The following is a 13186-nucleotide window of genomic DNA, read 5'->3' as shown; positions in this document are numbered from 1 at the left end:
TTTGTATACTGGGCAGCCAACCAAGGTGTTTGTTTTTGTTTCCTTTGCCTACTCTGTACTCAAACCTACTCTGGTGGTTTAAGGGCAGTTTGAGTGGAGGTCCTGTTAATGAGGTAAATTAGCCACATTTAGGAAGGTGGTGTGCGAAGGTTGAACAGGTAAAGAATGGGTTAAAGTGAGTACCTTAGGTAGGTAGCCACTCTTCAGAGTGATAGGTGCTTTCTGAGGCTTGACACTTGGGCCTGTAGGATCCATGGGCAGTGTACAGAGCACATTTGAGTCACCCCATGGGAGATGTGGGACCCCAGCAGCTCTTGAGAAGGTTTCCCTACTCACCTGAGTGGGCAGGCCTTAAGGGAAAGAGCAGGGATAATTCCTGCCACTATCATTAAGCAGGGGTTTGCTCACCTCATACAGGTATTGCTGTATAGATCAGATAGCTTCCTAAACTGTCACCATTTTTTGCCAAATTTAAGTGTAAATTAAACATGTGAGCTTGTTTCCAGTGCCACCCAACACTTTGTGCATTGCTTCTTTATTTCCACCTGTGTTCACAAGGTCCATTTTCCCCATTTGTTCATAGGGGTGACTGGTTTTCTTTCTTTCTTTCTTTCTTGCTCAATTGCAAAAAATACATTTCCCATGAAAATGATGATGAATAAAAGAATACCAATAAAGCCAAGAATAGCCTTTTAGTCTTGGAATAGCCTTCTGTTGTCAAAACACAGCATTCACTCATAAATTTGGCAACAGTTAGAAGAGAAGATGGTAAGCCACAAACGTGATACAGGTCCTCACATATCAACGCTCCATATGTTCAAACTGCATTAAACTACAAAATAACCAGCTCTTTGAGCCTCCGTTAGAAACAAACAGCAGTTATCTTGTTGGCTAAAGGATCTATACTGAGACAACAATGAAGAATCTCTGTCTTAGATAAAGTATCTAAGAAGGCAAGAGCAGTATGAAATGAAGTTGTGAACTAGTGTATATCATTTCTGACAATTATTGATTTAGGAATAGTATGAACGCGAAATTTACTCAAATCTAAACCACCATTCTGGTTATAGTCATTAAATAGCCTTGCTTGTTATAGTAATGCACTGTAGCTTCATATAAATGGGAAAGGCCATAGAGTAGTGGCAGAGCATACGTATTTATTTTGCATAAATATGCATGTCAGTCTTCAGTATAAAATATCCTCAGGGCAGCTAATAATAAAAGAATTATAGAAAGTCTCAAGTTCATTCCTTCTTGGAATCCCTGGTTTAACAGACTCCCCAAGTTGCTTCCAGTCCAAATAGAAGTGCTGGGTTAGATGGACCAATGGTATAAAGCGTATCTTTGCATCTTTAAAAAACGGACTGTTTTCCAACACAAGAGGCACATTACTAGCATTGAACTCAGCAGATTTCCTCTAGTATTTCATAGTAGCATACCTGTGATATCTATTTGAGCATCTTCAGCTTCTGCTACTGCAGCTGCTGCTGCTGCTCTGCTTTTCTTCTCCAACTCTTTCATTTCAGGCACGTAGAAGTCCCCTTGACGGGCAAGGGGGCATACAAAATAGATTTTGTTGCCTTTGTAGATTTCCAGTCTGGGATGGGCACACAGTTTCCGCTCCTAAAAGAGATAAGACACACAGCATTGCAAACCCATTGTGTTATAACAAATGCATACATCCACAGACAGATTTTCCAGAGGCCCCAGGAAGGACCTTCATGTGCCCAGGTGGTCCTAATCTATATTCAGTGTCTCCTCCACCAACCACTTCCCTACTTTGGTCCCCTCTGGAATTGCTGCTTCTTTATCCCCATAGTCTAGGGGTGAGGTGGGGATCTAAGGCCCAGGTTCCGATATAGCCCTCTAGGCTTCTCTATCAGGACCTTAGGATTCTCCATGGGCCCCACACTCCCTCTCCATGAACCACACTCTTCACTAGAAACTCTGTTCTGCAAGCTCCACAAGTGCTTTTGCCTGGCACATCCTTGCCTGGAGGAGACTTGTGTGTGTGCACAGAGAAACCTCTGGCTTTTGCTTGGCCGGAATGGAGCCAACTGCACATGGTGAGAGTCACATGTACATGGTGAGAATCACAACCATTGCTCCACTCACCTTTGCCTCTGGCCCCACCCACCACTGGCATGCAGCTCCCAGAAGCGTGCCCATTGGCAAATGTGTCCCCCAGACCGAAAAAAAATTCCCACCCTTGCTCTAGTCCCTATAGGCCTATCCTTTATTGCAACGCACTGTAAAATGGAAATTTTATTATTCCTCCCTTGCCTATTCATGTCTCCATTTCCCCTCTTCTTCTTTTGTTTCTCTGTGCCTATTTTTTAAATTCTGTGTAGAGGCCTGTCATTCCTGCTCTATCATACCATATAAATAAGTCACAACTTTCCAGATCAGCAAATCCCAAAATGTGATATCTCAGCACTCCAAGGAGATTGGCATGCATACCGAGACATATTTGTCCAATTCCCAATTCTTCTGTCATTTTCCGACACCGGGAGACCAAATTTTAAAATGTTTGATCATCTAGTGAAAGGGGGCAAGAGCCCTCATGCTCCAAGATAAAACAGATAACAAACTGCAAAAGGTGGCTTAGCAGATCAATGAACTATACCTCTGAAGCAAATCCATATTCCATTGTTCAGAATTCTAAAACCTCTGCCTTAAGCATCAACATAAAATACTCTGGGATTCATTTCGGAAAGAATATACAACACATAATCAGTGAGTAAAATAGCTTTAAAAAGTTCAAATTTTCAATCCTTCCTAAATTATCATGCTATTAATCATGTTTCCACATTATCTTCTCCTGATTCATTTATAAAATACACGAAGCTCAGCTGGTGTAAAAGCAAAATGGTAGAGCACATAATTTCTACACAACATGACCAGAAGTTAATCTTGGCTGATCTAGTTAAAAGATAGGAGAAAAAAGACCACACCCCGAAATCCTGGGGTGGTGAGGCCAATTAGTATTGAACTATTATTTACTCAGTATAAGGCACCTATCAAGTTTATGAATTTGCCTGGCAAGCAATACATAGATGAAGCCAGGTCATCTGTTTTCGCAGGTAATTAACCTATTAATATTTACTCATTTACTGCTCATGGTGTTTTTGTCATCTAAAAGAAAGAACAAAGTAGAAACTTCTCTCTCTGCATGTTATTGGGAAGTAGTCCAATGGACATGCATGTAAAGTTGTCCCCCATCCCCCCCAGTGAGGTCTCTTTCCCCTCAACTAGCTGGCTCTGTGCAGCTACTGCAGTGGAATGCACTTCCGGCTGAGAGCCTTATAAGTTCCTTTCACATTGCATCCCCAGCAAGGGAAGGACTCTCTTGCAGGACCACAGCAGACCACTCCCTCATGGAGTGGCAAGCCTGCCAGAATCCTCTTGTCTGCAGAGCACTGGGGCAATATCAGCTCCTGAAGGTACCATCAGTGGGCCTGGGAGCACTGGTTCTAGATTTTGTGCCATTCATTTATTTCAGTACAGTAGCACCTTGGCTTACATCACCCTCAGGTAATGTAAACTTCAGGTTGCGAAAGCGGCAAACCTGGAAGTGTTTTGTCGCGTGCGCATGCACAGAAGCGCTCTACTGTGCCGTGCGCAGAAGCGGTCCCTCCGGTTGAGGAGACCTCAGGATCCGACTGGAGCTCCGGAACTGGAGGTACCACTGTACTTAAAATTGTAAACTGCTTTGGATGCCTTAGCAGAAAGGTAGTTTATAACTGCAATAATAAATATCCCTCCCTGCTCCAATCAGTCTCCTCACCCACTACTGCCCTTTTAGGCCAGGCAGTACATTTCCTCACACACCTGGTCTTCCTGGCCTTGCCCTCTCATTGATGGCATCACTGCACCACAACTGTCATTACAACTACAATTATTGCTCACAACTACATATGCCAAATGCAGCAATAAAGTGAGGGCAAAATTTGAGCCATCACAGAAAAAGGAAAGTGTCTTTGATCTCGCAAGGGGGTCTTTCCCTCTCATTCCACTCACTTCAGCCTGATTCTACCCTAAACAACCTGGAGGCAGAAGTAAGTTAAGAAATAGTTATCGCTTCCACACTGGTACTGAGTCAAGAGGACAGGGTGTATTTGAAGAAAAGATGGGGAGTGGGGATGGAAGATTAATATTGGATGGTATCTGGGGGAAGTTTAATAATAATATTTATTATTTATAAGCTCCTCAGACACTCAACATGGTACAGTTTTTTTATATATTCTCTCAATTTTGTCTTATTTATCTATTCTATATAAAATAGTAAGGCACCCAGAAAATACTGCATGTTATTTTTGACTTGGGATTTTGTTTTCAAGCGGTAAGTGACCCTGAATCTTTGAAACAGAATAACAGCACCAAAAATGTAAACAAACATGAAAACAAACTAGCAGAGACCTAAAGTGCTTTACCTCTGTGTTTTCAAAACTAGTTTTCTAATTCTATGGGAGACAAAAACCCTAATATTTTGTTCCAAGTTTCAGGTTTAAAATGTGTTTGTCCTAGTGATCAATTTGGCCCAGGGACTCACATTTCTCTTTGGTTGCTCCCTGGAAAACAGTTGTTAGTCTGCTGCCCATTTCGAAAGCATTTTGCAATCTTGACCCAAGCAACGGGGTTTTAGAGGAGGCCAGCTGCTGCTCCTAGTAGGGAGCTGACACAGCCAAAAACCTTCCTCTCTGCATGTATGTAAGACTCTTCTGAAGAAGCCCCAAGCTTCATTGAGTAATTAATTCAATCCAGGAAACACAGATAAAAGTAGCTCCATCAAGGAAAGTTCCAAAATGGTGTTTGTCAGAGCCTGATGACGCCTGCCTTTTCCTTTGCCCTCGTCTTTAGATACAGTCCCTTGATTCTAGGTGACTCCCTGGCTTTTAAGCATTCCACACTGCTTGATGTGTAGCACCCGTTTGGGAAGTCTACAAGTGCCAGCTGAGCAGGAGAGGGGGTGGATGGCAAAAGCGGGTGTTAGATGGATCAAAGAAGCAAGGCCCTGATGAGCTGTGCAAGGAATGGACTTTGCACTGAAAGAACAGCTGGCCATTTTAATGAACGCCCACATTCTGCCCTCCCAGCAGCTGTGTTGCTTGACATATATTATGGTTTGCATGGAGTGTGTGCCTGAGGAGTGGGGAGTGAGATTCTTTGCTAAAATGCTACAAATGGGTGGGAAGGAGGATCGGTTGCTATCCTCTAAAATAAATGTCATCTACATTGTGCGTACAGACTTCTGCTCATGTCCCCAAATAGCCTTTGTTGATCAGAGTGTTGCCAGCATACTCTGTAACATGCTGGCTGCTCTGTAGCCAGAAGGCCTGTGAAGCAAACTCCCCAAGAAGGCTGGATATGACATCACCCAGCACTGTACTGTATTAGCGGAAGAGTGGATGGAAAAGGAGGACACGTTTAGAAGGTCAAATGAATGGTGAATAAAGAGGAGGGGGACCCCACAGGGAATGTTAACCCACAAATTAGGAGTGAGGTCAACTTTTTCTTTTTAGGTGACCAGCTCATATTCACCCAAGGCTGTCAGTTCTGTCTGACAGTTTTTCAGCAGGAATGACAGTAAAGAGAGTTTAGAAGTCCCAGTCTATTGCATAATGAGAAAATTTTCCTCTATCATCTGTTGATGTGGACTCAGTTCCATGAAAGCTTATGCCATAATACAATTTGCTAGTCGCCCAGCTATTCTCCTCACTAACAAAAACAGACATTATTTTAAAATTGAATGGTGTGTGTACATGTGAAGAGCAGCACTGAAAAAATAATGGGGGGGGGGGTTGACAAAAAAATTGCTGCAAGCTAGTCAAAACCTTCTCTGGGAATTGAAACTTACACAGACTGCTGCTAAGTTTAAGTGCTCTCTTTTTCTTCCATATCATAACCAATAAGAACCGAATGGGAAGTCTTAAGGCTAAGATATGGAAGTGACTAGCTCTGACAAAGTTTTATTGCTTGTCAATGCAGATGTCAGTCACTGTCCATGACACTTGCACAACCCAATCCTACAATTGCTTTTGCAAGGGAAATAAATTTGCCAGGTGACAAAAATCGCCTCCATTTTCTCAGCAACAAAATAGTTTAATACAGTGGTGCCCCGCAAGACGAATGCCTCGCAAGACGAAAAAGCCGCTAGACGAAAGGGTTTTTCGTTTTTCGATGCGCTTCGCAAGACAAATTTCCCTATGGGCTTGCTTCGCAAAACGAAAAAGTCTTGCGAGTCTTGCGATTTTTTTCGCTCCCCCCCTTTTTCTAAGCCGCTAAGCCGCTGATAGCCTTTTAGCCGCTAAGCTGCTAAGCCTTTAATAGCCGCTAAAGTGCTAATAGCGCTAATCCGCTAAGCCGCTAATAGGGTTGCTTCGCAAGACAAAAAAACCGCTAGACGAAGAGACTCGCAGAACGGATTAATTTCGTCTTGCGAGGCACCACTGTATTCCAACAACTGAAGTCGTACCTTGAGCTCATGCAGAAATAAAGCTTCCCATTGATTAACCATAGTTATGGGATTAAGAGCAGGCTATGGTCAGTGGCATTTTATCACCATGTTATTTGTTTGTTTGTTCTAAACACTTCTTAAGTTTAGACCCAACTGCACTATTACTTTCACCAAATGTTTTTAACATGAATTAAAGAATGGCTTTTTAAAAAATGTAATGACGTGCTCAGAATAATTTCCTTCCAGCTTCATGGCTATGTCACACCCATAAATAAAATAAATAAAACTAGTATGCAATGATGTATATACACACAAAAAGTATTATACCCCCTGAAGTGTGGAAAGTCAATTGCAATTCCATATGTAGCTTACCGCAGAAGAGCAATGACTAGGTAGTACTAGGGAGTCACCAACCTTGAGGCAACCCAGGTGAAAAATCATTACAATGCAATTCCATTATGTTGCTTCAATGTTAATATAGTGCAGTATGAAAAAACACTTCCTTGGAGTCATCTAAAAGAGTACCTTTTTCTCCAGCATTTTAAGATTCACAAGAGGAAATAGAAGCAAAGAGGAGCTGATTTATTAGCTCTGCAGGGAAGTTTGCCTCAGTCTAATTATTAAAACCAAGATCTGATTAATTCCTCCACCACCCCAACTTCCTGGTAGCTTAAGCAAAATCCTGCCTATGAAAAAGGCACAATATATAGCCAATCGCGTCAGACATCAATTGCTTCCAGTGGTTAGTGATTTCCAGCATTTTGCAGACAAAAATAGCAACTTGTAAAATCTCTATTCTCACACCAATGACCATTGCACGCCCATCCCCATGCTTTAACATGTTATTTGTTGTATTCACTTACGGTTGCTGGACTACAGATTCATATGTTGCTGGACTACAGATCTCATCCGTTCCTACTGGGATGACCAATGATCGGGGTGATGGGAGTTGTAGTCCAGCAACATCTGGTGGGCTACAGGTTTCTCACTCCTGACTTATGTTGATAGACGGGAAGCTCAATTTGCACTCTGGTGCAAATTAACCTTTTAAAAAAGATACTCCAAATTAACTTAAGAACAAAATAGGGACAAGTGATTTAACAGGGGAAGATACGAGAAGAGGACTGTTCAAGTATACTCAGTAGAATTCAACATCAGGCTCTTCCAATTGCGCTGTCAGTTCAAGCATTGCAGCTTGCCAGATTAAATGACACCCCCCCCCTTCATCCATGTGACATTCTGAGGGCTCTCCCAACCTCCTCTGAGTTAATTTCAGTGCAGGTTGTGAAGGAAGCCCCATTGCATAAGCAGAAATCCTTGAACAGGGCTTCTGCTGATAGGGATGGGGGTGAGGTTAGGTGAATCCTGCCCACCTAAAGGAAACTGAGATCCATGGGAAGTGTCATTCTGATAATCTGCTAGGCATCTTTTGTTAATATACAGACCTCTCTGGGAGAAGACGAGAGCATTATATTAAGAAAAGCTATGTGCCATTCCCTAATTCAGAATGTGCTTGTTCCTCTTTTTCTATAAGCACAATTATCCCATGGCACACAATTACTACTCAGACCTCACAATTGCCTTCAACTGCAAAGCCAAACCTCCTCAATACCTTTATTTTTAGTAACATACTCAATGATGGCTCCTAAACAAGCATAGCATTTACAGAGAGTGAAATGCTTAATGCATTCAAGTAAAAAACATTTGGTTTTTAACAAACTGTAAATCATCCAGCCAGTTAAGGGACACAAGACTATTGGCACATATGTGATTGATATTTATTATTTTCATTATTTATGTAGCATTTTTCTGGTACCTAACAAGACCCTACTGTATTGTAATATATGAGACTATACTAGGTTACTTCCATAGTCCCCTTTGGCTAAAAACAGTGAGAGACTCAAGAATAAGCAACACTGAAACATGTTTCAGATAATGGTTGGTTAGACTCTCAAATATGGAAGAATCACAAATCTCTTGCGAAAGTTAAGTGTTCTAGGACCCAGATCACTTTTGAAAGAAGAAACCTGAGAGATGTGAAACACAAGGGGGGTGGGGGTGGAAATGAAGCTGTTCCTGGTGTTCTTTTTATCCAGAAGCCAGTTAAGACAAAATTCTCAAATTCAACACAGTCCATGCCTAGCATTACTGGGACAAAATCATTTTAAATTAGAGCAGTCAAATACCCACCCTCCTTTCAGCCATTCATGGCATGTGAAAACCAGTGACATTTTCCCTAATTTTTGGAGCAGCTGAGAGAAATCTTAATTTTCAGTGGGTGGGAAATCTAAGGCAAATCTAAGGCAGGGGTGTTGGGAAGAAATTGAAGGTGGCTCCTCTGCCTCCTCCAATGCTCTCCTGGGCTCTCAAATAAGGCAGAACTCAGGGTGGAACATAGTCATTCATTCTTTAAATTTTCACTCAAATGGTGAAAAATGGAAGGAAAATAAACCATGCCAGCTCTAGAGTTAGTTTGGTTTACTCGGTGGTTGGGTTGGGACTGGAAGGATGCTGGATCCTTTTGATCCAGGCCTTATCCTGGTCCTCCTCTGACACACCTCCAATCTGCCTTTCTGAAGTTGGAGCTCCAAAGTTGGTAGAGCAAGGGCCTCCCAGGAGCCATAAGATTTCAGGGTGGAAGAAGAAGAAGAAGAAGAAGAAGAAGAAGAAGAAGAAGAAGAAGAAGAAGAAGAAGAAGAAGAAGAAGAAGTAGTAGTAGTAGTAGTGGTAGTTCTCCCACCATTTCATGGCAGAGTGTGTTTCCACTGGGCTGTTCTGCAGCAAATAGAAATGTGGTCAGATTCCTTTGACAACCCCATCAACATTTGCCACCAATGAAAATTAACAGGTTTCTCTCAAACTCCAAAGATTTGTGCCCACTCTCAAAACTGATGGAAAAGTTGGGGCCACGTTCCTTGGCTCAGCTTCCATTTAAATTTATGTACTTCACTTTAAGTTAGTTGTGAATTGGGCTGCCCATCTGCTCGGTCTAGAAACCAGGCTCTCTTTCATTTGTTTGAGTTATTATGATTTCTGGATGATGGATGTCCTGTGGCAGTAAGACTTTTTTTGAAGTAAAATACTGAATAGTGTGTGTGTGTGTGTGTTTTAAGGAAAACAGTATCCTTTCAATCAGAATGCACAAATATCAACATGAGAGGTTAATGTGAGTTATTAACACACTATTAGCAAAATATTCTCCTGAAAATCAAGCCATAAGTGTCAACTCATAAAACTAGAGCAATTAAGTAATTTATGCAATAAAAGGCACAGAGAAATGACTACTAACAAAATGCCTGCCACTATGGTGCAAAGAGGGTTGGGACAGAAAGAGGGGCTCATATTGCAAAATGTCAAAGGAGGGTGCATGAAATCTCCATGCTTTGTGCTCAGAGACTCATTTTGCTCTGCTGTGGTTTCTCCCTCAGCTGAAAGCTGGGCTGCTGAATGTCAAGGTCACATTTTCCTCCCACCATATAGTGTCACCAAGGTAAAACTTTACTCTGGAAAGATATTAAAGTAACAGTGTGTACACAGGGACAATAATTAGGAAGGGGTGAAAATTCCCTTTAGTGACTCCAATTTCTTGGGCTATGGGAACAGGTTTTGTTGTTCAAAGTCTTGCTAACTGTAGGTTGGTTACTTTGTCCCACTGAGTTTAATGGGAGCCCCTGAGAATTGAGCCTATTCCTATCAACATCTCTCTGGAATCAGTTTCTTGGGCTCTTTTCTAAAGAATTAAAGGATATGGTTGAAATGCAAGGATCACTGTTGTTGGCAGGATTAGGGTCATGTATCCTGCATTAGCCAAAAGCTAATCATCACAATTATAACAAATAAAGGCTTGACATAGTCCGCTTTGCATGTCATGAGTCTATCTCGTATATTAGTTTCACCTTTTAAGTTGAATTACTGAAATAAATGAACTTTTCCACGATATTCTAATTTTTCGAGTTTCACCTGTAGCTCTTCTGTCTACCTCCATTTTCAGAGCCTGCCACTTCTCCTCTCCAGGAAAAACTGTACCCAGAGGCAATCCCCAAATCTTTATTAGGGGAATTTCCATTGTTGTTGTTTTCCCAACATGCCACATAAAAAGTATTGGGGTGTGGAACACATTCAGCTTTAATGGTGGAGAGACAGACTACAATTCCAGGAGAAAGAAATAAGCCAGTGAAAATTAGTACCGGGACAGTGTCAGATAGAAATGAACAGAACTGTAATCAGAGGGCTGGTTTGAATGAAAGCCAAGATTAGCTGTTTTTTAAAACCTCCCTCCCTCTGTGATAAAAAGCCATTTGAAATCAATACTTCTGTATTTTAAATAACACAGATTCTATAGCTATACTTGAAAAGATTTCTTTCCTTACAGATTGACCTACACACTTGGTAGCAATCATGTATCTGAAGTTGTTGACTGTTACATATCTTCCGCAAATCAAAGGCACCATGCTGACTTTGCAGCAGAAAAATGGTATCTGGGGGTTCCTGGACCTGTTTGCCCCTATAAAAGAACATAGTTCAACTCTACATTTTTAACATATCACTTCATCTTGGGTCATCCAGAATCAACTACCACATAAAAAACCCGCTCAGCTTTTTTGGGTGGGTGGTGTTGCAGCCAGGATCCAAGCCCCTGCAGTGATCTGGCAGTAGGGGCGGGGATTGACGCCCTCCCCATTGCCTTCCGGGCTGTGTCGCCGGTGCTGAGCAGGGCCCTGCCCATGGGTGGCCCCGCTGACCAATCAGCACCGGCAGGGGCCATGGCTGCAGGAAACTTAAACCACGGCACGGCCAGGGATCCCTACTCTTGGGCCCTTCACCAGATCTCCCAACCCACCTGCCCTCTCTTTTTATGCTTTGCTATAACACGACCTTGCTATGGACGAATGTCGGCTGCCATATTGTTGGGGTCGGGTGGGAATTTTTTCCACTTGGCAAATTGGAACCAACCTTTTGGTTTTCACCTACCTTGTAGCAATCGTCACAACTTTGTGAGGTTAGGCAGTGGGTAAGCCTTTGTTTGGATGGAGGGGTGGTTGTAGACTCCGCCTGCCCCTCCTCCTTAAGGGTATCCTGTTAAAGGGATCTGGGGGCGTGGATGCCCGGGTGTGGGCTAGGGCCATGCCACGACCCCAACAGGGACGCCTTGGGGTCCCCCTATTTGATGTAAGTCATAGGGCTCCCCCTATTGGTGATTTATACTTAGATGGACTTCCTGCCGATGGGCAGGAGTCGAGATATAGCCTGGCTTCACTCAATGCCAAACCACTCACATCTGTAACCAATAAAGTTCTGGCCTATTTGAACCCATAAACCTAAATATTCATATTGATGTGTTTATTATCCACTAGGGAACTGTGGGTCTTGGCACACAACACCTAATAGATCACATGAAACCTGCCTGTGGCTTAGTGGTAAAGCATGTGCTTATGCAGTTAGTTCTATGTACAGTCTCTGAGGTTGAGTATCTCTAGTTAAAAGGTAACACATCAGAGCTAGAAAAGCTTACTATCAGAGCCCTTGGGAGAGCAGCTGCTAATCAGTAAATTGTATGGACCAAAGGTCTGACAGTATATAGGGCAGCTAGTTATAATCATGTTATGTTTTTTCCTTTTTGAGAATGTAGTTACAAAGTAGCTAGCACATGTTAACAATAAAAAAATTAATAATGGCAATCTTATAGCAGATTTACACTGGGACTTGATTTATTATTACTATTACTATTATTGCTAATTCTGACCTATTATATTTATTAAAATAAGGGGAGCATCACATCCCTTTAAGGGTCAACATATATTGTGACTTTGTTGAAGGAAGAGCTGTGAAAAAAAGAAAAGAAAAAAGAAAAAAATGCAGACTACTGACAAAGAGATAGATGCCTCCAAGAGGTTATAGGGGAGGAAAAGAAAGGATCCATTCCAAAACAGGTGAAACAATATCAAACACAGACCAAAAGTGTATTAAATAGAAAGTCTGAGTTATATTTTTTTTAGGCAGAGCCGACACATCTCATAACTGTTGATTTTTTAAATGACAAACTAAACAAGAAATGTCCCTGCTGCTCTGTCCCTTGGGTCTCAAACTCAACAGCTAGCAGCATATCAGAAAACTGAAACATAGATATTTTTGGCAATAAATTCCAGAGGCATGATTTTCAAAGACTTACAATCTACACTGGGTACATTCAACTAGCACTCAGGCATCAAGAATCCACACACCCAACACACAAAAACCCTCATTTATTTTGTACCACAGTGGATATGAGAGACTTTAGAAAGAGAGCCTGGTTTCACTAATATCTACAAACAAAAGGATCAGAATTTCAGCTGATATCCAAATATTGTTTTCAAAATTCAAACCTATTGTTATTTTTTCTCCCGATCTCCACCCCCAAGCATTTCAACTAACCAGCACATTTACACATGATTTACAGTGCAACCCTATTCATGTTTACAGTGTTCAGTGAATCTTACTTCCAGGTAAGGATGCATATGAATGCAGCCTAAGTTTTGATATATACAAGAGGGGCTCAATAACCTATTCTTAAAATGTCCAAAGGAACAATAGGTAAAAGAGTAAAGGCAAAGGACCCCTGGATGGTTAAGTTCAGTCAAATTTGACTATGGGGAACACCAGATTGCAGCCAATATACCTCCCACCTCACTGCTCTACCAATCCCATTAAATATACTGCTTATGCTATAGGACAGAAAAAGTTCAAAATGTC

The 13186-nt window shown here is 41.8% G+C and overlaps 1 protein-coding gene across 4 annotated transcripts in view; it reads right to left on the bottom strand.

Moving 5' to 3' along the window:
- Window positions 1–13186, bottom strand: part of TEX264 (testis expressed 264, ER-phagy receptor) — a 150624-nt gene that overhangs the window by 29923 nt on the left and 107515 nt on the right. For all 4 annotated transcript variants that reach the window (XM_082214588.1, XM_082214591.1, XM_082214590.1 and 1 more), the window contains one exon: window positions 1440–1623. In XM_082214588.1, the coding sequence (XP_082070714.1) occupies window positions 1440–1623 (184 nt within the window). The remainder of the gene's footprint in view (window positions 1–1439; window positions 1624–13186) is intronic.

This window comes from Podarcis vaucheri, assembly GCF_965113315.1.
Source record: "Podarcis vaucheri genome assembly, chromosome: 2".
In the NCBI taxonomy this organism is placed as follows: Eukaryota; Metazoa; Chordata; class Lepidosauria; order Squamata; family Lacertidae; genus Podarcis; species Podarcis vaucheri.
The sequence above is the reverse complement of the archived record's forward strand: the minus strand, read 5'-3'. Positions and strand labels throughout refer to the sequence as shown.